Genomic DNA, 27,367 nt, shown 5'->3' with positions numbered 1-27,367 from the left:
AGCTTTATCTATCGCTATTGCTAGCGACGGCGAGGTATTGCTAGCGAGGTATTGCCAGCGTTGCTAGCGTTGCTAGCATCTTACTCGGTTCCCAGCAATATGTTGCTATAACGTGGGTTTTGCGTCATTTTGTGGGAACCGCGTACTTCCGGAGGTACGTGCGCTGCCAAGCGTTGCCAGAATACAGACACCCAAACGCCGCAACGGACTTCGCGATTCACGGCAATGCGTGCGATCGTGCATGCTGTGAAACTGTCTAGGCCACATGTGCCCTGAAAGCGCTGTGTGCGAAAAATGTTCAGCGTAAGCGCCGCCCGGCCGTGAAGTGGTCTGTAGCTACTAGCTAGTCGACTCGCTACGCTGGTCCCAGGTCGACAGGGCTGGACGCGAGAAGATGGTGCATTGGTGGGTCTCTGTTCCAGCGAAGTGAAACAACGGCATGGCATGTACCGGACACGATTTTCCCGGAGTCTGCCGCCAGAGCAACACTGTCTCTAGCTGCTGCCACTGCCACTGCCACTGCCACTGCCACTGCTGCAGTGTGGGCGTGCAGGCAGAGGTGCTACGCATACACAGTAGTCACAAGGTGGGAAAGCCATCGACACCGACATGCTGATGAGAGAATAGCGCGCATGCTCCGTGAACATCGATCGCGTCTGGAGCCAGCAATTGGATGCAGGGATGGCGGAGCGCGGGAAGCTAGAGCGGCAGCATGGCGACAGGGGATGTGACTGGCCAGCACGGCGCCTCGTCCGTGCGCGCCTGCCAGCGAGAAAAAGGAGACGGACGCTCCTCCTCGCTCTCGCAGTGCAGTTCGTTAGCTTGCCTTGCCTTGCCGCGTTCTTCACCATAACCACACCGTCGCGCCCATCGTTCCTTCTTTGCCTGGCCCGTCCCTCCGTCGCAGTCGATATTGTGCTCTTGCTCTTTCGCCGCATCAACATCCATTGCCCGATTCGCTTCCAGCTTGCCGGCCGACACGAGCCTCCGTCGCAATCAGGCAGCTCCTAATCCATACCATCACCACTCCGCCGCACCGCCGCACCGCCGCACCGCCCACCACATACATACATACCCTCCCGACAACCTCTCGGCACGCATCTCCGCCCGCACGAACAGCGTCAGTCACGCCTGCTTGTCCGTTTTCAACAGCATCGTGTCAGACCCTCTGCCAGGCGCCAGATTCACGCGACCCCCGACCTATCCATCCCATCCCTTGGCACCCTCTTCTGCCACGCCTGCATCGCCATTCTGTACACACCACTTCTTGTCTGGGAAACGGCAGAGCGACGTCAGCGACTCTTGATCATAACCGCCACTTCTGCACTCTCATCTTCCGGCGGCATTTTTCGACAAAGGCCTGCCCATTGTCGCCGCAGCTGGCTCGACCACCTTGAAAGAGCAACATCTCTTTGTAATCTTGTAATTTGTACCTTACATCACGCCGTGTGCTTTGAGACACCGGCCTAATCTGGCTTTCCTCGACACGAAGCCTCCCGCCAGCGTCTGCCTAATCTGCTACTTGTGAACGATTTCTCTTTCGCCAGCTGCGAAATACATCTTCCACTGCAGCTCTTCTTGACATCAGCACGGCTCGAAACTTTCCGGTCTTCACGCATTATCAGGATTTAACGATACAAACTATGAGCATTGACGCAGGCGGTCTTGCTCAAATGACTTACAACAACCAAAATAACGGCTTCCCAAATGGCCTCGGTCTCCCACCAGCTTCTTCCGGCTTTGGCGCCCGGTCGCGTCTCAACAACAAGAGGCTGAGCGTGGCGCTGCCTCCCAAAGTGGCCCCTATCAACGAGAATCCTACTGTCGATGACCCTACTCCTCGGACCAGTCGATCGCACCTGCTTGCAGGACTTAGGACCCAGCCAAAAGCTCCTGGAGCTCCAGCCTCGGCTCCTTACCATCAGACCCACTACTCCATGTCTGGTCTGGGTGGCCCCAAGTGGGCGGAGCAGACTTACAATGGATACGGGCAACGCCTTCCACAGACTGCTTCCGCAGCCAGCTTCGATCTGCCATCCCAGTATGCCTCGAACGCTGGCCGCCAGATGTACTCGCTCCCAGAACAAGTTCTAGCTCCGCCTTCAGTGTATGAGCAGGCTGAGGATGTTGATCCTCAGGTCCTGCAGCAGATGCAGTTGCATAGTCTCTACCTGGCCCAGCGCCAGCAGCAGCTCCAGCAGCAGCTGGCGAGCATCACTGCTGCAACTCAGAACATGAGCATGAACGGCCGTGCATCTTTCCACCAGGGCCAGATGACCCCGCTCACCACGCAAAATTTCTACGTTCAGCCGCAGCAACCGCAGCAGATTCAATCTCCAATTGAGGTTCCAGGACAACCAGGCGTCTATCTTGTTTACAATCCAGCCACCCAAGGCTACACGTACGCGGTCGATCAAAATTATCAGCAGCAGGCCCAGCAGATCGCCTCCCCAGTTCAACAGGCTCAGATGAATCCTTTCTCCCCGACCAATGTTGAGCCATCCGCTGATAGATTCAACAACTTTACACCACCGGCCACTGAGCGCTCCACGCCTTATGGCGGTCGGTCCTTTACTCCACCCAAGAAAGCCCCGTCTCCTCCTTCCGCTGTCGACGCCGTGGAGCCGCTTCCACCGCCATCCGCCAATGCATTCCGTCGTGGTCAAGGCCATAAAAAGTCCTCTTCCCTATCGATCAGTTCCTTCTCGAACATTGCAGATGGACCAAAGACCTCGAGCGCCGCCACGTTCGGCTCTCAGCGCAGCGTGATCCCACCTACTCCAATGACTGGCACGTTCGGTCCTGGCGCCGCCCGCGCCGGCGAACATCCAACGCGCCAGCCCCGAGGTCCCCCGCCATTTGAAGAGCTCTCTGCCGCTCCCACGAGTCTGCACGAAGGCAGCAAGAATTTCGCCACTCGTCAACGCCGTCGGGCTCTGGATAGTCTTATGAAGGCCGGCACGGTTCGTCGCGGAGCTTCGCGATCTCCCGGAGGGAGCCCTGTTAGCGAGGCTGAGTACGACTTTCAAGCTGCGAAGATGAGCCCGATCGGTTCCGAGATGAAGGAGAAGCGTAGTAGCCGAGGCTCTGCTGATGGATACTTCGGCTTGAGCTCAGCCTCCAGCAGTGAGGGTGAAGACATGGGCATTTACAAGAACCCGCCTACTCCAGCGGCTCCGGGATCTGGCGGCGGTGAGCGCAAGAAGATGATGTTGGGTGTGCTCAACGCGGCTGAGAAGCGCAGAAGCCACATCGTGTAGATTGGAAGTCTTCTTGACACTCACTCGGCTCACGACTTTCTTGGTTGGACATCACGCTTTGTACGATTCTTCGGGGACCTTGGATTGCTCAATGCACTTGGACAGCGAAGGGATGGATTGGATTCGGTGGTATTTTTTCACAAATTATTTTCAGCACAGCTCTCGGCACGTTGACCGCTGCGCGAGTGCCCGTGCTCTGAAGCTGTTCTCTGTGAAAACATCTTCATCATGCGAGCATATTTCTCCTCCCTGCGAGGATCGCAGATTTGCTCTGATTACGGCCGCTTACGACTGGAACAAACCAAATTACACACTCATTCTTGCAACATACTTTATTTCTGTAGCCACGTCAGGAACTTGACGTTGCCCTTCTTTCTGGTCCTTGATCGGGAATGAGATTGTATTCAAGCTCGGTACTGCCGAAAGGCAAGATGTACCGTTGCCGCTTCAACGGCGCCGACTATTGAGCCTGAGAAGGATAGTCAGTTGAAATGACGGCAGTTTTTGGTACTTGACCTGGATAGCACAGAAGGAATTGGAAATGAAAAGTATCATACCCATGTCGACGTTCTCCGTCTCTCTTCGTATCTGTGCCATTCATTACGATTGCACTATTCCTCTTGACTTCGAAAATGTGAGATTCAGCATTACAAAATGTAAGAGCAGCAATTTGGCATCCCTTATCACATGTAGCCTCTCTATGCAGATTCTGGCCGGAGATTGCTCGGCGTCAATCACGATCGTGAACTCGAACTTTTAAACTTCGTACATCACACTACCATTACACCATGGGTCCGGAGCTCTTGCAGCACCCATTATCGCGAGCCGACGGCTCTTCCGTCTTTTCAGACGGCCTGTACACGATTATTGCAGGCGTCAATGGCCCTGTTGAAGTACAGCGCCGTGACGAGCTCCCCGAAGAAGCCGCCATTGAAGTCAACTTTCGACCGTCCTCTGGGGTCGGCGGGCCACGAGAAAGATGGCTAGAAGGCATCATGCAAAAGGTTCTCAGGTCGATCCTCCTCGTACATCTCCACCCTCGAACACTGTTTCAGTTCACAGTGCAAGTCAGCAATCAACCACAAACCCAGTTTAGGAAAACGACTGGCGATATTGCGATCCTGCCCGCCTTAATCAACGCTTCGCTTACTGCGGCGATCGATGGCGGTGTACCTCTTGCAACGACTACCAGCGCGGTGCTAGCTGTCGTCACTGACAGTGGCAAGGTTGTTGTTGATCCAAGCGAGAAAGAGGTCTTGGGAAGCAGGAGCATACATGCCACAGCGTTCAATCAGCACGGTGAACAGCTTCTTGACGAGTCGTCTGGTATCTTTGATATTGGTACTTGGGAAGCGGTTATGGATGCCAGTCAACAAGCGTGTGCTGCAGCAATCGCGCCTGTGAGCGAGGATGTCGGCATGACGAACGGCGACAAAGCTGGCACACCATGGCTGAGGGAGACGCTGGAAGCGCAGGCCAGGAAAGCAAATGCATGGCGGGAGAAGACATGAGCTGGGACACAATATATTGGAAAATGCCATTTTCATTGCAACTGGGACGTGAGCTCAGCTCAACAAGAAATCTGCGGAGGTGATATGGCCGCTACTACAGCTTTGGAGGCAAACACGGCTTGTTGTTTGAGCTGGCAAGTTATACAGCCGGCGAGGCCGTCTAGCCATCATGTCGTGCCGATGGAGACGAGTCAAGGCCGCTGTGCTTGAACACGGAATTGCTCGCCCAGCCGTATAGGATGAACAACGAGTAGGAAAGGCAAGGTTGAGCTGCCTGTGATGGAAGAGAGGTGGAGGACACAGTCACGCTCTTGCCTTGCCAACTTTGGTAGGTCGAAAAGAAGAAAGCGCGACGCGACTTCCACACTCCCATTTCCGCTGATCAATTCCCTCCTCCAATTTGTCTCTTTCCGTTGTCTGTGGTTGTTCTTCGCGCTGGTTCCGCTCATCATGGGTCGATCGGGCGGTAAAAATGCCTCCATCCAGGCCTACCTAACGCCTACTACTTCGCCAGTCAAATCTTCCACGACCCGCTCCAGTACGCCGATTGGCGATGGTTTCACAGAGGAAGAACTGCAACAAGCACTGCAGCCAAAGCCTGCGGAGGCATGGCATCCGGAGTTCGAATATGCCGACTACGAGATCAGCGATTTGACGCCAGGTCCCAACGCTGTCACGTTCATGGGTAGAGTTGCCAATATCTTTGACGTGGCAAATGCACCCAAGAGCCCACGCTCTGCTAAAGGTTGTCTCAAACTTGTAGTCAAAGATGGTGCAGGTGCTATTACAGTCAGGCTGTGGTACGCTTCTCGCATACCGTGTGTCCGCCTGGGCTCATTGGTGTCCATCTGGACGAACCATGGTGAGCCACTTGCCCAACGAGCTTTAGGGATATCGGATTGTACTGATGCATTGATGCAGTCAGCAATGGCGAGAATGGATCTTTGTCAAGTGCAAGTGCACCACTCTTCGCATCCCTCTTCCCTGAGCGGGATCGCAACTGTCACATCTTCGTACATCAGAATAGTGATGATGGAAGATACCGAAATCCTTTGGGCTATACCGAAGGAATGCCACTCAACAATCTCATGACGCTCCAGAGCTTCATTGATGGAGGCTACGATGTGATTGACGCCAGAATCCTCGTTGTGGTCAAGAGTGTCGGTGCGAAGAGGAAAGGTGAGCTGATAGAACACCCGATCAAAAACAATCACTGAATATATCCAGTGACTCGCCGCGATGAGAGCGTCACCGAGAATGTAACGCTCCAGGTTCATGACGATACTGCCGAAGCTACGCTTGGTCTCTGGGGCACAGTCGCATCATCGCCAGCATCTAATCACAACGAAGAGTTCGGCAACCACGACACAAGACAACAATTGGCGACAGACGGATGGAAAGCTGGCCACACAGTACTACTACTTCAGTCACCAGGCTGGAAAATTGGACGCTCAGTATGTCATGGACCTGCCCTGAAGTGAGCTTGAAAGCTGACAATTCACAGACTTACTTCAACCTTACGTCTGCCACCATCGTGGACGTTGACCCAGTAATCCCTGATGCAGATTGGTTGCGTCGCTGGTCAGCGCGACAGCGAAGCAGAGAAGCCATCAATCCAGCATTTCCAGAGGGCGTGTTCGACATTGAGACTATCGAGAGTGGCCCCATCCGCTGCTTATTCACCACTGCCAGTCTTGATGAATTCGCACGGTGTGCTCCCGGAGAGACATTTCAAGGCTACATGAGTCTGCTCATCATGGAAGTGAAGCTCCTACAGTACTGGAAGCGACAGATGCTACTCAGTGGCGAGTGCTGTACCATACCAATCCACGCGAATGCTCTTTCCGCAGCTTGCAAAGGATGCGAGAAACAAGTCTCGCTTCGGCTCAACCCACGTATACTTGGGCAGGTGATCGACGAGACTGCTGTCATTGACGGTGGCAAGCTGCTCTTCTCCGATCAAGCCTGGCGTGAGCTTCTTGGCCGAGGCCCAGAAGACCTACTGGCGATGCAACACGACGAGCTGAAATATCTCGCGGACCGAATGTTGTTCTGTCGCATCACGATTCTGTTTGGATGGACCGGGGATGAAAGCATAGCTGGAGGCAGAATTTGTGTCCTGGGAGTTCGAAGCTGATAACTCTCAGGAGGAGATGTTGTCAAGATACGATGAGAGTGGGAGCATGTCTGTGGGGAAAAGGTGGCTACTTCAGGTGTAGCTTTTGCTATTTCAGAGAGATCTTGCTGCGGGCAGATATTCAATATAGCTGTTTGAAAGCGCTCAGGTGATGTATGTCCGCAATTCCACTTCCGAATATCGGAATTCGATGCACTCGGATCCAGCAGTCCAGAGATGTATGTATACACCAGTCCTAGCTCGAGCAAAAATCTGAAAACGGAAAGTTAGCCGAGGAAACCCCCCAAAACAACAAGCTGAGCGTCGACCACGGCACGTCAACATTGGAATCGCACGGACACACCGACAACATCTTTACCACGCGCCAGATTCCGGACTCACGCGCCAGATTCCGGACTCACGCGCCGAATAGCGAGCATTCGCATACTGCTGGCGCTATATGTATGCGCCGCGATAGCTTCGACACTGACCAGCCGGCGCGCACGCGATCCCCGACGCGATTGGAATCGGAAGGCGCATGAGTTTTGCGAGCACAAGATATGTCAGTCGTCTTGACAAGGTCGCCATTGGAAGTTGTTGGAATGAACGGAAGCGTATCGCAGAAAAGACGCAGCGCGCGGCTGTCCGGGGAGGGCAACAGCAATGAAGGCGCAGAAAATGAGCCACCAACCAAGAAGGCAAAGGTCAATGGCGCGTCAACGACGACAACCTCGGTGAACACGAAACAGCAGGATGGCGATCAAAATAAGACAGCGTCTAAGAAGAAACGGAAAGGTAGGGTTTGGCACAGATATGCTGCGACGGGGGATGCTGACTTTTGATTCTAGAATACACAGATGAGGCGGACGATTTCAAATTTGCAAGGAAAGGGAGCCGGCGAAAGAAAGACGCGACGAACTCTGACCAGAAACAAATATCCGCGGACAAGTCTGCTGAGGAGACTACAGCAGCGCCGGCCGAACCACCTGCACCAGAGCCCGTAGCAGACGAGCCAGTACCCAAAACAGCTCAGAAGAAGACTCGAAAGCGTCTACCGACCACGCCTGAACTTGGGGAGAAGGAGAAGCCAGTGCGTCGTAGCAAGCGGCTATCAAATGAGGCGGAGGAGCATGCAGCGACGCAGCCTTCACCCCACCGCGCATCTCACGCCAAATCGCATGCCAATGCAGAACGACAGGCCAGTCCAGCTCGTGGTAGGCCACTCACGATCGAGAAGAATCGGAAGGCTGGTAATGATGGAGGCGAAGAGGCAAAGGTGATGCGCATCATGCTCCCTTTTGCCGACACTCCAGTACAGCGACGGAATAAAGAAATGCGAAAGGGCAGTGGCGAGAATGGCAGGCGGAGCAGCGCTGGTTTGCGAGGCAAGCGAGCGAGTAGCGTGATTGACGAGGGACGTGGTCATGGTAAGCCGGATTCTTTCCTATGTGATACTTCTTACCTGACACCTTTGCTCGCAGAGGTGTCAGAAACTTCGACTCTTGCGGAAAATCAGTTTCGGTCATCTGAGAAGTCTCCTCAAGGCGCCTATCCTTCACCGGACAGCGATCCTGCGTCATCGCCTCAGCGACAATGTGGTGACCAAGCAGTACAAGAACAAGCCGCTGACCAAAATGTTCGCGCAACAGCAATGCCGCATAGCGAAGTGCCTTCGTCTGAGTTTTTCAAACATATTTCTGCGGATCTCACGGAGCCAAGACGCATGCGGTGTCTCCTTGGATGGTGTGGGATACGACTTTTACCGCCGAAACCCACTCCGCCTGCTCAGAGTGCTCCTACCGCGAATCAGGAGTTCCAAGCTCTTCAAGCTGGTGAGTGCAACAATATACTGTATCGAATGTCGTTCTTCGAAGCTGACAAAATGCAGCACGCGTGATACAAGAGGAGCTGTCCCAGGATCTTGTCAACAATGGAATGCTCAGCGATTGGTTCTCACGGGACGAGTCAGTGCCTCCTCAGCTCCCACTAAGGAAGAAGCCGAATCCTCGTAATATTGCAAATGCAACGAAGGCAGAAGAGCTTGAAAGAGAGCTCGAAAGGTAAATCGGAAGTGCTTAGCCAGATTAGGATGCTCGCTGACCATGTCCCGACACAGATTAAAGAGCGAACGGGCCGAGTGGGATGAGCTGGTAAAGTCTGCAGCAGCGGTCAATCTGCAGCACGAAGAACAATCCGAAGATGGACCATCATCGGTTCACCCAGGACACCTTGACAGTCCGCAAAGAGCGATCTTTGAGCAATTACAATCCGCTCCAGGTGCATCGGCGACAGACCCTGCAGCGATTCAGGAACGTCTCAGAACAATCTCGAACGATATCGAATTTGCGGTGGATAGGTTTGTGCATGGCATTCATGCGCTCAAGACGACGCGGGATACTGCGGAACGAGTTGCAGATAAATCGTTGGGAGATGCTGCGCACGTTCTTGACCAAAGGGAGAGGCAGAGGCACCGCGCTTCCGACAAGGGTGTTGGTCAGATGGATGCTTTAAGGGGCCTGGCGCGAGTGCTCAATGCGCAGCAGAGAAGGTGAATAATTGTTGCAGGCAAACGAAGGTGAACGAAGGACGAACGAGATGGCTGAAAGTCGCAAGTACGATGGAGCTGCCCTAGGAATTACGAATACCCAGATATATCTCTTTTCATCACATTGCTGTTTGAGAATCTCTCATGTGTTTCGTCTCAGGATGAAGAATGCGAGATCGATGACACCATGCCCTGGCCCTGGCGCTTGGATGTCGAAGTCTACGCTCTTGACTCGTGCATATCATCGTGCATCGATTGACACATAACGCTGATGAAAGCATCATGTGTGACCTTGCACATGCCATACAAGCACAATAACGATTCACTTTGACCTGGACCATGCGAGATATCACTCGCTTGATCAGTATCATTGGCCGTGCGTGTCTACGTAATAAGAGGAATTCCAGCCTCCGAGTTCCGTGTTCAGCACCGGTATGCGTGCTAGCAAGCCAAGAAGTTTGAAGCCATTTCCAAACAATTTGCAGCCGCCGAACCTTGAAGTAGAAGTTCAGGGTGGTTTTTTGCATTTTATTGCCGCCGGCCAGCTTATCTGTCAAGGTACGCTTTCGACGTATAGTTATGGCAGCATGGCGGTACGGTAGTTCTGATGATCTCAGGTAGAAGACCGAAGACGTTCACAGTTACACCGTCGTGCGATGAGCTGAGATCGCTGGAATAATATGTATGGGGGAACGAGCAGCCGAGGCTCCATGATGGAAGCTTCTGCAGCAACCAGAGGGCGGTGTTCAGGGAGGCATCATTATTGAACATCTCTCTCTACTCCACCCTGGTGATGGGGTATCTTCGCGAGCACACTAGCGGTAGACCAGGCATTGTGGTCTTGACTGTACGTGTAGTGAATCTATTGCGCCGAATGGGGAAAGCTGTATTTCGCAAGCAAGCATGCCGACTGGACTATCGAAGGACCAATCTGGCAGTGCCAATGGTTGCCACCCATGCGTGGAGCTGGGGCTGGGAGGGCGAGGGCGTGATCCCTGACGGTGCACAGATATGTATTATTATTATTGGGCACTGGTGATGATGTCGGGTCGATGTGCCAAGGACACCTGGTTGGGTTCATGCCCGCACGGAAGCCGTCAATAATCTCCATCTGATGTAATCATTGTAATTGTCATGACGGTGATGGTGAAGGCTCAATCTCATTCATGTGCGATCAATGATTCGGCTACAGCCGCTGCGAATGTCGAAATCTCCGCAGGCGCCAAGCGTCGCGGTCGACGGTCGACGGTCGAGGAGGGCAGAGGCACAGCACAGCACAGCCGTGACAGCACAGATGCTCGAGCGTCAGCGCACACAGGCCGCGTCCGCGTCAGGACGGCAGCGGCTAAAGGACGGCGACGGCGACGGCGACGGCCATGGCAACGTGCACCGCACATTCGTCGCCCCTCTGCCCCAAGCAGCGCAGCGCAGCGCAGCCCCAACAACAAATTGCTGGCCGGCAGAACCCGAGGCGGTATTCTATGAATGCTCGCGCACACCGCATGTGCATCCGCATGTGCATGTGCATGTGCATCCGCATGTGCATGTGCATGTGCATCCGCATGTGCATCCGCATCCGCACCCGCACGTGCATCACGAACATGTTCACCTCATCATCATCTCAGGCAGAGCGCCACCGCCGCCGACATGCCACAAGGTTGTCGGCGTCGCAGAATGACAGGCGCCCACCTTGAACACGCCCGGCGGTGAAACAGCGACAGAGCCCAGGCCGCAATCTTCGGGAGTGTCTCTTGTTGTCCAGCAGCACCCTCGCGGCCGACTTCACGTGTGCCCCTTGCTCGACGCTTGGATCAGCCTCATTAAACAACGAGCCGTGGGAAGCGCTGGCTGAGCCTGGCTCGATGGCTATCACAACTACCCACCAGCGCTAGAGGCCCGCTGACGCTTGTAGTCCGTTGGGAGCTCCCTGCTCGTCGACCCCATTAGGCACCTTTCGCTTCTGCTATCAGCACTTAGACCTTTGTGTCTGTTTGGACTGTTTCAAACCTTGCTCGAGGCTCTTGCACGATCGCCGACGCAACGTCTCGAACGCCTGTGCCACACTTGCACTTCTGTCTTCCACTGCTTGCGCGCGCATGCTACTCCGTCCTCCCCACACTCTTTCCACATACCAGACCCTGCCTGCCTGCAGTGACCACAGCTAGCCAGAGCCTTATCCATCGCTTCGAAGCACCGCCCGCAACGAGACGCTGGACGTTGACGCATCGATTGATCGATTATATACTTGAGTCGCCGGGGAGCAATGATACAACGATAAGAGGCGCGCGAGTCAGAACTATCACTTCCGCATTGGATGCTTTATCGAACGGCAGACATGTCGCTGGCTACATTAGACGGAGTACGGCCAGTCTCCTTTCTACCAACGATCAAATGCTCAACATGTGGGGACGAAATCGCAATAGCGGCCATGGGAGATCATGTCTGCAGAGGAGAGATGCCAGCGCCTCTCACGACCAGAAGTCACACGCCTAATATGAGCAATCCTTTTACTCTAAGGCAGCTCAATGCAAGCGGCAATGGGCCTTCTATGACACCGCTGCCTCTACAGCAGAGTAATAGCGAGCCTGCCGTCCCTCAATCGCGAACAAGGACTCCAACACCGTCCTCCAATCAAAACGGACCCTCGAAAGCATCACGGATAGCCTTGCCAAAAATCAACCCGGATGCCGCAAATAGAACTTACCTTGCACCCCGACCGACAGGCCTGGAATCGCCTGATTCGCCGGGAACGAGTATGCGAAGTGCCAAGCCTGGATATCAGAGGAGTGCGACTAGTCCTATGCCACGACTATACGATCCTCGGCCACCGAGTCCTGAGCTATCAGCAAATCTTGACTGCGCATTCCCGCCATGGCCATCAATGAACCCTCCTCCTTCAAGGCCGCCGACTAGTCAGGGAAGACGAACACCCACCGGAAGTGACCGGGCTCCGTCGAGAGGGACATCTCGGTTCGATCGGAACTTGGGTGCCGAAGAAGAGCCATTCAACCTGGAACCTAAGAGTGCAAATGCGAGTGCAAGTGAGAATGTGTTGCAGAAGCTGAACACATTGAAGAGCGGGCCATTCGCTGGCACTAGGAGGCAAGGCACTGGAGACTCAAATGCATCCAGTCCATTGCCGTCAAGCGGTCGAAGACCAAGTGCTCCTGCGGTAGAGCCTCTAGCCCGACCTGCTACAGCACAGTCGAACAGGTCGCGATCAAGAGGACGACCCTCGACGCCTCAAAGCAATAGAGTCCCTCGAGAACCGAGTGAAGCTGCCAGAAAGGCTCCTCCACTACGTCCTAATAGACCAGATGACGAGATATTATCACCATCGTTCCTCGATCAATTCAGCGCTGAACCTGATTCAGTGCTCCCGCTGGCTGTGCGAAGGGATGAAGCTGAATTCGGACGAGATCACTCATATCCACTCGCACAAATGAGCCACGAGCGGCCCGACTCACAGACTTTGTCCAAGGCCAGGAGCGAACCTAACCTCCTATCAGCAATTACACCCTCTCAGCTTCCGGTGAGGACAGATAGCCGAGCTGGTACACGCATGGACTATCGAATGCGAGACGCACCGCCTGTACCGAAACCTGTAGCACAACATCAAAAGAGTGGTAATCACACTCCAACAGAGTCTGCATCCTCCCTAGCTTCGACAACACGCTCGGGCTGCGACACCAAAAGCAACCACAGCAGCAATGGGCCCAGTCCTCCTGGTAGTTCGAAAACTAGCGTAGAGGCTTTCGATACGTACGAAAACGATGCAGACAAGATTGATGGTGCACGGGTACTGGCCCTACACGTTCGCAATCAGCAGAGTCCAGGAGAGCGCGCTGAGCTTCCAAAGCAGTCCTCACCTCCTCGAGCATTGGCGAAACCGATTATCCCGAAGGAAACGCCGCAGAAGCCATTCGGCATGCCTCGGAGGCAGCCGCTCGAGTCGCCCATGGATCCAGCGCTCCAGTCTCGAGCGGGCCCTACAAGTCAATGGGCCACCTACGAGCCATGGGGCCCAGCGATTGATACGACATCCAACAGGAAAGGCTCAAGCGATCACGAACACTTGTCGGTGCAGTCGGAGGTTCGAGCACCCGCTGCGTTGTCCGTTTCGAAACATGCGGAAGCAACAAGTGCGACTAGCAGGATGGCAAGATCGGGTGTGGCCCGCTCTGCCTCTCCCACAAGCAGCGCTGGGCCCGACTACGCCGCGCCTAGCGTGAAGACCGCAAGTTCTAGGACGCAGTCTCCGAGCGCCCCCAGACTTCCACCTGTTCCAGGACAGGCGTCAAGGCCACGGACAGCACGGCGACGACCCACCAATGCGAAGGCAATGTGTCGAGGATGCGGGCAGCTCATTGAAGGGAAATCGGTCAAAGCGGCCGATGGTCGTCTGACGGGAAGATGGCATAAGGCTTGCTTCGTATGCAAGTCGTGCACAAAGCCTTTCGTCACTGCTGACTTTTATGTCATCGACAACGAGCCCTACTGCGAGCATGATTATCATGAGAAGAACGGATCTCTGTGCCACGGCTGCCACAGAGGCATTGAAGGCCAGTACCTGGAAACGACCAGCTCGAGCAGATTTGGCAACGTGGACAAGAAGTTCCATCCCCGCTGCTTCACATGCTGGGAGTGTCGCACAGTGCTATCTGACGATTACTTCGAGATCACTGGCAAGGTGTTCTGCGAACGGCACGCTCTTGCTGCTATGCGCGCTCAAGCACGCAGAGGCGGGCCTGGCGGATCGCTGCAACCTCCTGGACGCCGAGATATGCTCGCAGAAAGGCGCACGACGAGATTAATCAACCCGATAATGGCTTGAAAGACTGCTAATTACTGGCAAACATAATCACAATGCCATTGGACACGCCCCCCGATGCGACCGCGAGCTATGCCTAACGACTTACATGGCCTGACTATCGCTACTAAACAATTATTTCTACTGCCGCATTCCGAGCGCTCTCTGGCATTTCAGCCACACTTTCTGCATAGCGAGGATCAGAATATTTTTGGGATGTATCTGGCGCGGTCGACTGCAATCTCTATTTGGGAGATTTTGGGAAGAATGTTGATACCCACTTACGTTCTTGTTTGTACAGAAGATGTAAGGTATTATTGCAGCGCGACAAAGGTGTCGAGAGCTGAAGGCTTAATTGGCTAGAAGCATGTTCGTAATGTATCTAGATGAACAGCATGGAGAGCCTAAGACTGTCAAAAGCTGAAGCTGAACAATCATGTCACACTGTTCTCGATGATGCTGAAGAACGCAGTGGTGATCATGACGAATGCAAGGCGTCACACGAAAGGGTTCATGCATGTACCTGACATGCTCCGACTCTTGTCTTGAGCGAGTCATACAGAGCTGGGTTGGTACTACGTCTGCCAGCGCATTATGCCGGCCAACCAAGCCACTCGGGATAGGATGTGTACTGTACGATCCTTGCAGAAGAATATGGGTATCAGTAGGACAGAGATGGTGACGGAGGTAATTTATGCGCGAAGGACGTCCATTGAATGTCGGCTGCTCTTTTCCGTGGTGATGATGAGATGAGATGAGATGAGAATAATGTGAGATCGACTCCTCCTCCTCCGCCCCCGCCCCCGCCCCTGCAGAGATGCCAGGCGTGGTTTGGTGGACAGCGATGCAGTGGCAGAGAACTGGTGGGACGAAAGCCGTCGGGACTTCCCGATCTACGCAATTTCGAGAATGCAGCATGGAAGGATTTAAGAAGACGCTAACGCTGAGCTTGATATCAAGTTGGACGCCCGCCCGCCCGCCCCGCCAAGGGGGAAGGAAGGAAGGAAGGACATCATCTTGCTTGCCGTTCTTGTCACAAGTACAGTAGTTACTAGTTACCGTACAGCATTGTTGACCCGGCTGATGAACCGCGTCTATTATGTGCTGTACTTCCTGCATATAAAAAGAAGGGACTTGAGGTCGGGGTCGCTGATCAGACTTGGAGGCTGGGAGGATACGAGCTGCTGCTGCTGTGTTCAGATGAGAGTCCGCATTCGTTCTAGGCCTGAGACTGGCGAGCAAATCAGGGGCGTGTGTGTCTGCAAGTGGCTTCGGTTTAGTGATGTGGTCCACCAACCTGTGGATGGTGTACACGCTCTGTAATACACTATATATACGACCCTTTAAGGCGAGCTCTTTGTATATATACCACGCGGAGTTATCGGATACGCTGATATCCCGCCTACATCCCGCCAAGCTGCTTAATATTGCTCGGATATCCTGGTATTCGGGTATACCCGATGTATATCCATAGGTGTACACCAGTATAATATACGATGTACACAACCTCCATTTCTCAGGGGCTGTAAACCCACAATACTACTTCGGTTCGGCTGGTGCTTGCATGCATGCATAAATCTCTAGGCCAACGCTGTCTTGACTCTTGAGCCGATACCCCGTCACCGTAGAGACTAGTGGTTACTGTGCCGGCTCTGTCTGAGCCTCTGAGGTCAATCATAATAATAATGGTTGTTCGTGTTGTCTGGTTCTGGTTCTGGTTCTGGTTCTGCTCGGGTCGGGACGGCATGTTTACAGGGCTGGCACTGCACTGGCACTGGCACTGTACTCGAAGTACTTCACTTCCAAGTTGTGAGAGAGTGGCACTGTAGCAGCATGCGACGCAATGCACTGAACCAGCTAGGCTGGACCGGAGCGGGCTGCGTCTGCATCTGCGTCTGCATCTGTCTGTCGATGAGGTGCGTCGCGTTGCGCAGTCCTTCGCTTGCCCGTTTCACAAGACCAACCCGGCTAGAGCGGCTGGTGGTGGTGGTGGTGGTGGACGTTGGACCAGGCTGCTGCTGCTTGCATGTCTTCATAACTCGCACTATTTACGTTGATACTACGCGGCCTGCTGCACCTGCACCCGGCCTGGCTGTCTGGCTGGTGTCTTGTGAGCCTGCTCTTCAGCTTCTCCCACGCCGCCATCTGCAGTGCAGCATCTCCATCTCATCACTGTGTTGCGCATCCCCTCCCCTACCACCGCTGTCCCGTCTCTTCATCAGCGCCATCGCCCACTCTTCCATCGGTCTGCAGGTCGGCAGTTTGAAGGAACGGCATCGCATTCGCAATTGATTGGCTCTGAAGTTGGCTGGGGGCAGGAAATAAGGTCGAAAGTAGATGATCACTTTCGACGCTAAAACGCCGTCCCGAGAACTCTACCCAGCTTTCCACTGTCCGACGCCTTTTACCAATCACTTTCCCTGCTCACCCGTCGCCCGCGCCCGCTCTTTTGCAGCGCAGTGTGAGTAGTAGTGAGTTGCGAGTGCAGCGCAAAGGCAAGGCAAGGCAAGGCAAGGCAAGGCCAGCCAGGCAAGGCAAGGCAAGCAGCGCAAACCACACACCACATTGACACCACACACCTTGCTGCCTTTCTCACCGCACTCTCTGCTTCCTCCGCCACTGTTGCGGCTCTCGACGTCGCCAGCAAACCTCGCCCGGCGCCAAGAGCGTGACCGACCCTCGCCGTCCTGCTCGCTTGTTCCGCTACGGTACCCCCTGCCACCATTTCCCTGCTCGGCGCCACCCTTCCATCTCAGGAGCAACAGAGCCTGAGGAGCGCAACACCACGCCCACAATTGAGTTCTGCACGCAGGCGACTGCGAACGCCCTTCACGCCAGCGTTCAATCCCTAGGTGAGTGGCATTCTGACTGCTCTACTCTGCACACCTCGCTCGAGGCTTCCAGCCGAGACAGCTCCGCTCTTCCTGCTGCCGGACGAGCTGCTGTCTGGCTAACGCGCATCGCCAATTACAAAGTCCTGTTCCCACGGACCACGCCCAATTGCCACTCCTTTCCACCATCGCGACAGTCGAACAATCGTCCGCGTCCGCGTTCGCGTCCGCTTCACAAACGGTGCCGCACCCGTCGCACTTCAGCGGCAAACAACATCCTCACACGTGCATTCACCATCCATTTCGGGCTCATCTGCATACCATACCGTTCCGACACTGACAATTGGCTGCAGCGCAAACGCTCGGCCCTTGACGTTCGCTCTCTTTAATACCACGTCTCCCGAAACTTACCGGTAAACCAACCACATCGGCATCCGACCGGCTCTAAACACTTATCCTTTCTCACATTAATCGCGCGCACTAGCCGCGCATACGACCGTCAGGATGGGTTGCGGGCAGAGTTCAGAGTCCAAGGAGGGCAAGCAGCGAAATGAAGAGATCGAAAACCAGCTGAAGCGGGACAAAATGAACCTGCGAAACGAGATCAAGATGCTGTTGTTGGGTGCTGGTGAATCGGGAAAGTCGACAATCCTCAAGCAGATGAAGCTCATCCACGAGGGCGGATATTCAAGAGATGAGCGCGAGAGCTTCAGGGAGATAATCTTTTCCAACACTGTGCAGTCAATGCGCGTCATTCTGGAAGCCATGGAGAGTCTGGAGCTTCCGCTCGATGATCAGCGCGCCGAGTACCATGTCCAGACCATTTTCATGCAGCCCGCGCAGATTGAGGGAGATGTCCTTCCTCCCGAGGTTGGACAAGCCATCAAGACGCTATGGGCAGATGTCGGCGTGCAGGCCGCCTTTCAAAGGAGTCGAGAGTACCAGCTCAACGACTCTGCCAAATACTACTTCGACTCGATTGATACGATTGCTTCGCCCACGTACATTCCATCAGATCAGGACGTACTACGATCGCGTGTCAAGACAACGGGCATCACGGAAACCACATTTATCATTGGCGATTTGACCTACCGGATGTTTGACGTCGGCGGTCAGCGATCCGAGCGAAAGAAGTGGATACATTGCTTCGAGAACGTGACTACCATTCTGTTCTTGGTTGCAATCTCGGAATACGACCAGCTTCTCTTCGAAGACGAGACCGTGAACCGCATGCAAGAGGCGCTCACATTGTTCGACTCTATCTGCAACAGCAGATGGTTCACAAAGACCAGCATCATTCTGTTCTTGAACAAGATTGACCGCTTCAAGGAGAAGCTGCCAGTCTCGCCGATGAAGAACTACTTCCCCGACTATGAAGGCGGCCAGGACTACGGTGCCGCTTGCGATTATATTCTGAACCGATTCGTATCGTAAGTCTCGATAGACTGCTAGCAGACATGCAGATGAACTAACCACTCCCAGGCTCAATCAACACCCGACCAAGCAGATCTACACCCACTTCACCTGCGCTACAGACACCATGCAAATACGATTCGTCATGGCCGCAGTAAACGACATCATCATCCAGGAGAACTTGCGCATGTGCGGTTTAATATAAGCCAAGGTGCAAAACGACCCAGGCTATGCATGACCATACACACCGAGCTCTTGGGAATGCACGCTGTGTAGCAATATCAGGTGTGGGAGTGGGCCGCAACAGCACGCATGACACGGTCTTATTTTGACGACGACCATGCCGCGAGCTGTGTCAATGTTGGCAGTTCGAAGGCATGGCTCAAAAGCGCGGGCGAGGTTATGGATACCACTGGATTTGGCGTTTGCGAGGCGCATGTTACAATACAGCAATCAATACCACAAGCACCTGGCTGGACCTCTGTTTTGTCTATGCTTCCGAGTCTTTTGGCTCCGGCATCGACCCCTCTATTAGAATTATGTGAAAGTCGACGAATCGGCTTTCTTCAGCAGCACGGGACGGTGTGACTTCTACGGTGGCGATGGCGGTGAGACGAATGGGCAGGAAGGAATCTTCGACTGGTATCTTTTGTTGCTCGTCCTTTGAGAGAATGTATCAAGATCAAATACCCTATTATTCCTCTTCAAACGTGACCACTCAGTCAGCTTCAATGGTCAACTGAAACAGATGTTGAGCGCCTGCCAGGTCATGGATCGGTGGCTCGTGTGGGGAGCAAAGGCTCCCAAGTGACTCAAGTCGATTATGTGAAGGTTCTAGAGTCTGCTTAATAAGTGTTTTGTGAGTGAGAGAAAGATCAATGTGAAGTAGCGTGGAAGTCAAATGTTTGGTCCCGCACAACGACTTTTGCCCATGACTCTACGCGTTGCATTGTGGACAATAACCTCACGTCAACGCGCAGATGCTCCACCACGACTGTCCTGGCGACAATATTTGGAGGTGGAATCCGGCGCAAAGCAGCTGAATGTGTAGGAAAGGCTGACAAGAAGTGCAGAAGCTGCACGCGCGTTCGTTCGACCAGAATTGGAAACGCGTTCAAGGAAAGTGCGATCAATGCTTTCCAGCCATTTAGGCTTTGGCACAGTAAAACACTCCCTGAAGGAAGCACATAATAGAGAAGATTGTTTGCTGATTCGCATGTGCCGGCTTAGGGACAATACATCGAATGGTTCTTTATTTGTCATCCATGTTGAGACCGCGCGCGTCTCGGGTTTGGCGGCGACTGTCCACAGGGCACTTCCGGCGGCCAAGAAGGGCGTGATTGTCTGCAAAGGACGTGGTGGAGCCATCTGCCTATCGCGGAGCCTGCGACGGGCGATATGCCGCCATCACCACGTGTTGTCATCAATCTCTTGGATGACGACGACGTGCCTGCTCCAGCACGGCAACCACCGAGACTTCAGCAGAGAATAGCGCCGAGTCGACAGCCCTCGTCTTCGTCTGCAGTCAACGCCCGCGGAACAGCAGCGAGAAACCCACAGCCGGCCAGTTTCCTTCGATCGGATCGGCCAAGCGGTGCCTCTTCCAATTCATCCCAAGGACGCCGTGCTCTGGCGCCCAAAATCAGTACCAGGCCCGATGCAAGTCAGAGCCAGCGACAAGGCCAAGCTCGAGTGGATCTGAGCCAGAGGGATCATCTGACGCGTGATGGCTCAAAACAGTTTAGGACAAGTAACGGACTACATGGCTCTAGAGCAGAGTCACAATCTACTCAGTCATCGGTACAGTCTCAACAGGCCCTCGCGCCACGAATAGCGAAGCAAGAATCTGGTGCATCGCATACTCAGTCGCTTTTTCACGGCCAAAAGCGAGCACGAGAGGACGATGCTTCATCTACCGCGCCTCAGAAAAGGATGCGGCTTGCCTTCAAAACTTTGCAGCCTGCGAGTCAGTCAGGCCTCACTTCGACATATCGAAGACAGCATGGCATAAAATCAGTATCGACGAATGCAGGGCCGTCCAGGATCATTGACCTAACAGAGTCACCAGAACCGGAAAGTCCGAAGACGAGTGGACCATCTCAAATTCAGCAGCTTTCCTCAGGTCCAGGATCGCGTCAACCGCTACAGGAAGAACAAGGGTCCCAGATGAGTGCTCAGGCTGTCAGCAACGGCAAACAAGCTCATGGTCTGTTGGCAGCAAGTGGACGCGCGAAGAACTCTGCGAGCCAGGCAACTTCTTCAGCAGCGCCCGATGGTCCGGGCCGCGCGCGAGTCCATCCTCCATCTCCAAAGCACCCCAAAGCCTCGACAATCTCTGAACCGTTCAAGGTCCTTGGCCAGGCCATGCGCTCTGAAGAAAAAATGGCCGAATCTCAGCCTTCTCATCCCCTGGAGATACCAGAAAGTCCACCTTTGTCGCCTATAGGTGTTGATCGACCGCCTTTGCCTCATTCGGGTGGATCGTTCAGTCGCAACCCCCATTCTCCGCACGGGAAACACATTCCAAAGCGGCAGATCGTGGGTCACTCTAGAGACTCGACACTCAATAATGTATCTGGCAGCGCGCGCATAGAATCCTCGTTCACGAACGCTCGCAGAAGTTCATCACCGTCGCTCCCGGACGTACCGACCTCGGACGAAGACACTACGTACGGGTCACTTGGCTCCAAAGCCAGTAATGCGTTGTCAAGTTTCGATCAAGCCGCTTCGCTTACGCCAAAGCAAAAGACTACTTCGTATCAGGTTGGGACCTCGCAGGCCGGTACTCCTGCGCCACGTGCTGGTTCCAGAGCCACTTCAGTATCAAGAGCACTAACAGCGGCGGAGAAGGACGTACAGTCCACAAATAACAGCGCTGCCGAACATGGCAGAACTCAGATCCAAGAAAAGCCCTTCAGCTCCAGCTCTTTCCACAAACGAAATCAAAGTCGGCATGCTGCTGACACGATTGCGCCAAAGCGCCAAGAAGCATCGTCTGGGCCGACACCAGGGAAAACCAAAGAAAAGCCATGTCTTCAGAATACCATCTTGGACGGAGGAGCGCAGGGACCCGGTTTGGACAAGAATACAGCATCCTCAAATCAGGACAGCGGTATATTCATTCAATCGGCGTCGCCTGCGCTGAAGAGCCCTATGCCTGCTTTCGCTGGAGCTGGCATCGCCAAGCACATCGAACTCGTTGTGGGACGACACTTCGAAGAACTGCGCAAGGACAATGAGCATTGGACACGCATAGAACTTCGCAGAGCTCGTCATAATGCAAGCAATCTGTCATCCGTTGGGTCGGAGCCAACGTCAGTGTTTAAATCATTGCCGCCAATTCGGCTGAACGTGGTCACGGAGAAAAACACTCCGCAGTCCAACACTGCTAGAATTTGCGTGGAGCAATTCCCTTGCGCCACATCGAAGACTGCAAAACCCTCCTACGCTCTGGAATGTGACATGTTCACGACAAAGGCAGCGGACGTGCCTCCTTACTCGCACTATGTCAGCATCAAAAACAATTTCCTTGCAGCAAACAATAAGACTCTGCAGAATTGGCCCTACTTCGGCGACGATTTCGACTTGGATGACGCGAAGGGGCTCAAGATCAATTACTGTTTGGACATTGAACCTCGAGAGCGCAAATTATTGCGTTTGGGTCAAGCCGAAAATTTTGCCGCATATGCACAAGACATGCTGTCACAAATTGGATGTGACTGGCCAGATGTACTGTCGTTCTTGCTGGAGGCCTATCCGCACGTTGGAGCGTTGCCAGATGCTCAAAAGGCGGTTCAGAATAGGCACAAGTATTGCGAGGAAGACTTCGATCGAGACAGCCATCGCTGGTTCCTCGTCCGGACAAAACTGCCTGGACCAAAAGCCGACGCCGTGGGCAAAGCGGCGCTGCTCTGCGACCAGTTCCAGAGAATTGCCAAGTTTCCCCTGTGGCACGTCGCCAGAAGAAGTGACTACACTCGGAATCTTCTGGAGGAGACGGAGGAGAGCGAGACAGACGACCAGTTGACCTGCAGAATCTGCATGCGATTCAATTGCCCCTATCATGGCGAGATCGAAGAAAGCGATGATGAAGACAATGCTGATGAGGAGGGGGTCGTGGCGACGGACATCATAAACCCACGTGATATCGACATCCGCGCCAGAGTCTGTCTGCCACCGGAAATTGACCAGAACGAGCACACAGTCACGAAGAATGTGGATCGTCAAAGCCTCGATTACTGGAGCAAAGGTCAGTGGTCCAGCTTGAAGTGGCAAGCGACAGAACGAAAGCCTTTCTATCCTTGCCACCATCCTGGACTGTCCTGCGAAAGCGCTGCATGCTCTTGTTTCGTCGAACATATCATGTGCGAGAAGAGCTGCAGCTGCTCCAAAACATGCCCGCGAAAGTTCCAAGGCTGCTCTTGTTCCTCAGAGAAGGCCGGTCGGAGCCACAAGCTCGTTTGCTTTGATGATGACCGTTGCGCGTGCTTTCAACGAGGACGAGAGTGCGACCCCGACCTATGTGGAGCGTGTGGAGTGTGCTCCGTCCTCGATCCTGTTCACAAATATCGCGAGCTACGAGGACAGTGCCGAAACGCAAGCATCCAGCGTGGAGTTGCAAAGCATACCATGATTGGCGACAGTGGCATCCACGGGCTAGGGCTGTACACTTGCGAGGACATCCGCCCGCACGAGTTCTTGGGTGAGTACAAGGGCGAGATCATCAACAAGGCCGAAGCTGAACGGCGAGGCGCGGTTTATGAGCACCAGAAACTCAGTTACCTCTTCAGTCTCAACGACACCCAGGAGATCGACAGCACATATTTTGGCAACAAGATTCGTTTCATCAACCATGCGGACAAGTCGAAATGCAATATATACCCTCGGATTATCATGGTCAACACCGTCTTTCGAATCGCGCTCTACGGACAGCGAAAAGTGAAGCCGGGAGAGGAGCTTTTCTTCGACTACGGACCCATGTTCCCGGATGAGCAGCTTGGTGGCAAGACTCAAAAGAAAGCAGCACCACGCGTGCGCAACTCGAATCTGGTCCATGACTTCTATGATGTCGAACAAATCGAAGACAATCACGGCAATGTGCGAGCTCGAAAGGTGACTTCCGATGCAAGCGAGGATGGCAGGAGCAGTAATGATGGCATAGATGCCACTCCTCGCAAGGGTCATAGAGCAGTCGCTAAGAAGTCTCTCAACAGCAAAAAGAGACTTAGAGGATACACCGCTCCGGGGCCTTCTGCCCAAACACCACATCTGGATGACATAGAAGAGGAGGGCGTAGGAGAGAGTCTCAGGGCTCGGGAAGCGACAGCTGCAGCGGACGAGGTCGAGGTCGACATGTTTGAAAATGCAGAACAGCGACTCTACGGGTATAACATACTCGATGGCAAGCTGTCTGCTGACCCAGCAGAAGACGAGGATTTCGAGCCAGAGGATTCTGCGAGCGACGCCAGCCGTGATGAGGAGGACAGCTCGATGTCTGGTGATGATTTGCGCGCCCCTCGCAGTCGTAGACATCGCGGTAGATCGCGCAGGGATATGTAGATCTCGAACGTCACCCTGGTGGCGTTGGTTGGCTATTACGAAATCCGCGCGACACGCACGATTAGTGAATAGTGGTGATACAGGGAAAGATCATTGACTTGACCAGATGATCTTTCATTGTGGATGAGCATGTATTTTTTGTCCATCCCACCGCACGCGTTCTCTATACCGGCCGGCCGTGTCAGTATAAGACAGAATTGGTGAACTGAGATGAACTAATCGCACAGACTCACAGCGTATTCCTCCAACGCGTTGCTTGTCCAAGATACACGAAACCGTTGAGCTATTGCGCAGCACAGTTCCAGAATATATATATGTGATTGCTAGAACCTATGGGCCACTGGTTAGTCCCGGTGTTAAACACTAAATTAGCTTTTGTACAGGTTCCACATTATGTCCATCATTCGGAAGCATATATGGGTAAGAAGTGATGTATTTAGGTCGTCGGAACGATTCAAGAGATATATACAATAATCGTGGTCGTCTACGCGAGCGATCGATGCAATCGGTGTTGAGCACGAGTCGCATATTTTGTAGAACTGCATTAGCTCGCGGTGGACAAGAGGTCAATGTCTCTTTCTTCTGACGTTCCGATACCAGATCATCGCTTCTACCAATCATCATCGTCCTTTTCATCATCTGCGAGAGTGTGTCAGTAAATATTTTATTCGGAAGTAAGCACAAGTGGAAGGACAAAACTTACCAGAGTGACTGACTTTGCTCTTCCTCGCAGCAAGAGCACTGGCCAGAGCACCAGCAAGGCCTCCTTGTGCATCGCCGCCTCCACTGGCCCCGCTCGCGCTAGGAGGCGGAGGAGCTGCAGCTTCGCCGCCTGGAACCATCGCAGCACTGCGATCTCTCTTCTCTGAATCCGACACTTTTTTGAGTCTTGCTCCGCCACGAATGTCTGCCAGAAGACCATCGCGTCCGGGAACGGCTTGCTTCGGAACGGCAGCGGCGGTGTCGGCGCCGACTCCTGTTTCTGCTGCGCGCGGCGGTGGCATGGGTGGCGGAGGAGGCGGAGGAGCTGAGTTCGATGTCGGTGGTAAAGGAGGAGGGGGTGGAGGAGCTGAGTTCGATGTCGGTGGTAAAGGAGGAGGGGGTGGAGGTCCCGATGAGCTGGGAGGCGGAAGAGGAGGCGCGGGAGGTGGTCCGCCATTTGGGGCAGAAGGAACAGGTCTTGATGAGCTTGGCGGCAATGGGGGAGGAGGGGGAGGTCCAGAATCGCTAAAGCCAGATTGAGCAGGAGCGGGCGATTGTCTGGGAGGCGGAGGAGGAGGAACCGCTGCTGGTGGTGCTGCCGATTCTCGTGGCGGAGGAGGAGGTGGCACTCCTCCGGACCTGGGCGGAGGCGCGGGAGCTGGATTAGAAGCAATACGTCTGCCTTCGAACGGAGGCGGCACCCTAAACCCAGGCGAAGATTGTGGCGTGTCATCATCAGGCACTTTCGGTGGTCGTGGAGGAGGAGGCGGGCCTGGGTTGCTCTGGCTTGTAGCTCTATTACGTCCAGGCAAAGGAGTGTGTGCTTTCGCACCTGCGTTCTCAAGAGGAGGCGGCACTCGGAATCGTGGTCGTGGTGGCGATGGCTCTCTGGGCGGGCTTGGGCTAGGACTTGGAAGCCTCTGCACTGCTGGAGCGCCAGCCTTCCTTCTAGATGGCGGCGGAGCAGGCGGAGGTCCTCGTCCTGTACTTCCGGTATGCTGTGGGCTGACTCTTGCAGCGTCTGCTACAGGTGGAGGTGGTGGGGGAGCTCTTGCGGCTCGTTGCTGTTCCTCAGCCTGCGCAGCCTGCGTAGCCTTGTTCTGTTCCAGATAGCTCTTAATGAAAGCAGAGTGTTCATGGATCTGGTCTTCCGTAATGCCCATCTGCAGCAAATCCTGAAGCACGGCTTGCACGGCGGGATCGTTGAGATCGATATCGCTTATAGCTCGACTCCTGCTAGGACTGTTCTGCGCAGGCGAATGGATCTCAACTCCTCGAGGCGGAATGATGCTCTGAGGCGGACCTTGCGGTGCCGAATGCTTATGACTGCTGAATAAACCACCCAATCTGCTCTTCTTGCCCTCTGGCGCCGCTGCCTGTTGGTGATAAGCGCCCACATGTTGCGCTGGTCCACTAGCGAAAGGCTTGCTCCTTGTGTTCTTGTGCGCATTCTTCTCCCGCTCGTCCATCTTCTTCTTGAACTGCTTTGCCTCTTTCTCGTCTGCAAAGCTCAAACCCGCCAGACAATCCTCGAGCTCGAAGGTGTGGAAGAATGTCCGGTCCTGGTTGTATTGGAAGGTGTCGTAAATCTCCTGGTCCCAGACTACGCCTCTATTCGAGGGCGACACATCTACCATCTTGAGCCAGAACGTATTGCCCACCAAGTCGTTGGCGAGCACGGCAGCGCCCTGCATGCCTGTATATGTCCATTTGTTCCGGTTTGGGTATGCGACATACAGCTTTGCGACAGCGACTGCATGGATCTTGTTCGCAGACTTAGGCACTGTGCGCTTGACAGTCTGTTTGTCCTCTTCGTTCAATATCGAAGGCATTTTGGCGGTCTAGTCGCAAATGCGGGCAACTACAAGTAAAAGTCGTTGTGCAAGACGGTGTATGCAGCTGGAATGGTAGAAAGCGCTTCAGGCCGTATGTCGTATGCTGAGGCGCTGAAGGCAATGCCGGAAGTCGGGCGACGGCGTCGTAAGGCGGAGCGGAGCTGCGTGAGTCAAGTCCTTTGAAGTCACTCGGCTGTGCCACTGCGGTGCTGTCTGCCTAGTGAAAGGATCCAGCGTCCAGTCTTTTGTCTTTCCGCCCGCTGATGCAGGACAATTGGGCGACAATATGGCACAATGTCGGTGCCTGTGTCGGTGATGTCGTGGTATGCAGCTCTGAGCTGTGAACCGGCATACGTAAAATGCCAAGAAAGTCAGGAACGGCGACCGCACGTGGACAAACTCAATGGATCGACCGCTAGTTGGCCCTACGCCAGTGTCGAAATTGTTGCAGCAAACGGCACGAACGGCGTGTATGAATTGTGATCGAATTCCGATCGAATTGCAGCCACTCTAATAGAGCACAGTGGACCATTGGGCGGAGAAATGGAATTTCAATCATGTATACCCATTCTATGCGTGGTTCAAAATATGTGAAGCGTGGCTGGCATTGCCAACGCACAGTGAATGCATGACGATAAGCAGTGGTCTTGAAGAACTTTGGAGTCCTGCTCCACTGTGTCGTGATGTTCGTGCCATGCTAGAGCACTTCCGTATCTGCTCCATCCACACGCGGCCTCGAAGCACCCACCCGTAATATCGGTACCAGGACGCATGACAAGATGCGC

At 54.1% G+C, this 27,367-nt stretch overlaps 10 protein-coding genes across 10 annotated transcripts; 8 read left to right on the top strand and 2 right to left on the bottom strand.

The window, feature by feature from the left end:
• The first annotated feature begins 838 nt into the window (after nt 1-838).
• On the top strand, nt 839-3,822 carry MYCFIDRAFT_210021 (uncharacterized protein). Its single transcript, XM_007923743.1, has one exon. It carries the CDS (start codon nt 1,644-1,646, stop codon nt 3,258-3,260), a length of 1,617 nt encoding a protein of 538 aa, XP_007921934.1. The 5' UTR covers nt 839-1,643; the 3' UTR covers nt 3,261-3,822.
• A 223-nt stretch (nt 3,823-4,045) lies between these two features.
• MYCFIDRAFT_111815 (uncharacterized protein) lies at nt 4,046-4,642 on the top strand (the record flags this gene model as incomplete). Its single annotated transcript, XM_007923742.1, has 1 exon — nt 4,046-4,642. A coding segment is annotated over one exon (597 nt), but the record flags the coding sequence as incomplete, so codon positions are not given.
• A 678-nt stretch (nt 4,643-5,320) lies between these two features.
• On the top strand, nt 5,321-6,845 carry MYCFIDRAFT_98236 (uncharacterized protein; the record flags this gene model as incomplete). Its single annotated transcript, XM_007923741.1, has 4 exons — nt 5,321-5,633; nt 5,693-5,950; nt 5,999-6,225; nt 6,276-6,845. Coding segments are annotated over 4 exons (1,368 nt in total), but the record flags the coding sequence as incomplete, so codon positions are not given.
• Nucleotides 6,846-7,447: 602 nt separating this feature from the next.
• MYCFIDRAFT_185585 (uncharacterized protein) lies at nt 7,448-9,439 on the top strand (the record flags this gene model as incomplete). The annotated part of the gene is made up of 5 exons (XM_007923740.1): nt 7,448-7,682; nt 7,736-8,314; nt 8,537-8,719; nt 8,776-8,947; nt 9,004-9,439. The coding sequence occupies 5 exons, from the start codon at nt 7,448-7,450 to the stop codon at nt 9,437-9,439; spliced, it is 1,605 nt and encodes a 534-aa protein (XP_007921931.1).
• Nucleotides 9,440-9,693: 254 nt separating this feature from the next.
• MYCFIDRAFT_210020 (uncharacterized protein) lies at nt 9,694-10,581 on the top strand. The gene is made up of 2 exons (XM_007923739.1): nt 9,694-9,990; nt 10,057-10,581. Exon 2 carries the CDS (start codon nt 10,226-10,228, stop codon nt 10,469-10,471), a length of 246 nt encoding a protein of 81 aa, XP_007921930.1. The 5' UTR covers nt 9,694-9,990; nt 10,057-10,225; the 3' UTR covers nt 10,472-10,581.
• A 964-nt stretch (nt 10,582-11,545) lies between these two features.
• Nucleotides 11,546-14,665, top strand: MYCFIDRAFT_213566 (uncharacterized protein). The gene has a single exon (XM_007923738.1). The coding sequence runs from the start codon at nt 11,747-11,749 to the stop codon at nt 14,264-14,266; it is 2,520 nt and encodes an 839-aa protein (XP_007921929.1). The 5' UTR covers nt 11,546-11,746; the 3' UTR covers nt 14,267-14,665.
• On the bottom strand, nt 13,873-17,507 carry MYCFIDRAFT_206265 (uncharacterized protein; the record flags this gene model as incomplete). The annotated part of the gene is made up of 17 exons (XM_007923737.1): nt 13,873-14,592; nt 14,635-15,539; nt 15,615-15,749; nt 15,778-15,795; nt 15,844-16,010; nt 16,043-16,065; nt 16,092-16,263; nt 16,320-16,407; nt 16,443-16,625; nt 16,658-16,833; nt 16,863-16,920; nt 16,965-17,010; nt 17,036-17,090; nt 17,129-17,192; nt 17,230-17,331; nt 17,359-17,456; nt 17,493-17,507. 17 exons carry the CDS (start codon nt 17,505-17,507, stop codon nt 14,384-14,386), a joined length of 2,514 nt encoding a protein of 837 aa, XP_007921928.1. The 3' UTR covers nt 13,873-14,383.
• A 70-nt stretch (nt 17,508-17,577) lies between these two features.
• On the top strand, nt 17,578-18,742 carry MYCFIDRAFT_149799 (G-protein coupled receptor alpha subunit; the record flags this gene model as incomplete). The annotated part of the gene is made up of 2 exons (XM_007923736.1): nt 17,578-18,503; nt 18,556-18,742. 2 exons carry the CDS (start codon nt 17,578-17,580, stop codon nt 18,689-18,691), a joined length of 1,062 nt encoding a protein of 353 aa, XP_007921927.1. The 3' UTR covers nt 18,692-18,742.
• A 4,106-nt stretch (nt 18,743-22,848) lies between these two features.
• Nucleotides 22,849-23,457, top strand: MYCFIDRAFT_25813 (uncharacterized protein; the record flags this gene model as incomplete). Its single annotated transcript, XM_007921525.1, has 1 exon — nt 22,849-23,457. A coding segment is annotated over one exon (609 nt), but the record flags the coding sequence as incomplete, so codon positions are not given.
• A 1,198-nt stretch (nt 23,458-24,655) lies between these two features.
• Nucleotides 24,656-26,895, bottom strand: MYCFIDRAFT_213564 (uncharacterized protein; the record flags this gene model as incomplete). Its single annotated transcript, XM_007923735.1, has 3 exons — nt 25,580-26,895; nt 24,749-25,072; nt 24,656-24,684 (listed from the first exon to the last, which is right to left on the bottom strand). The coding sequence occupies exons 1-3, from the start codon at nt 26,577-26,579 to the stop codon at nt 24,656-24,658; spliced, it is 1,353 nt and encodes a 450-aa protein (XP_007921926.1). The 5' UTR covers nt 26,580-26,895.
• Nucleotides 26,896-27,367: the final 472 nt, after the last annotated feature.

Source organism: Pseudocercospora fijiensis (genome assembly GCF_000340215.1).
Source record: "Pseudocercospora fijiensis CIRAD86 unplaced genomic scaffold MYCFIscaffold_1, whole genome shotgun sequence".
Classification (NCBI taxonomy): Eukaryota; Fungi; Ascomycota; class Dothideomycetes; order Mycosphaerellales; family Mycosphaerellaceae; genus Pseudocercospora; species Pseudocercospora fijiensis.
The sequence above is the reverse complement of the archived record's forward strand: the minus strand, read 5'-3'. Positions and strand labels throughout refer to the sequence as shown.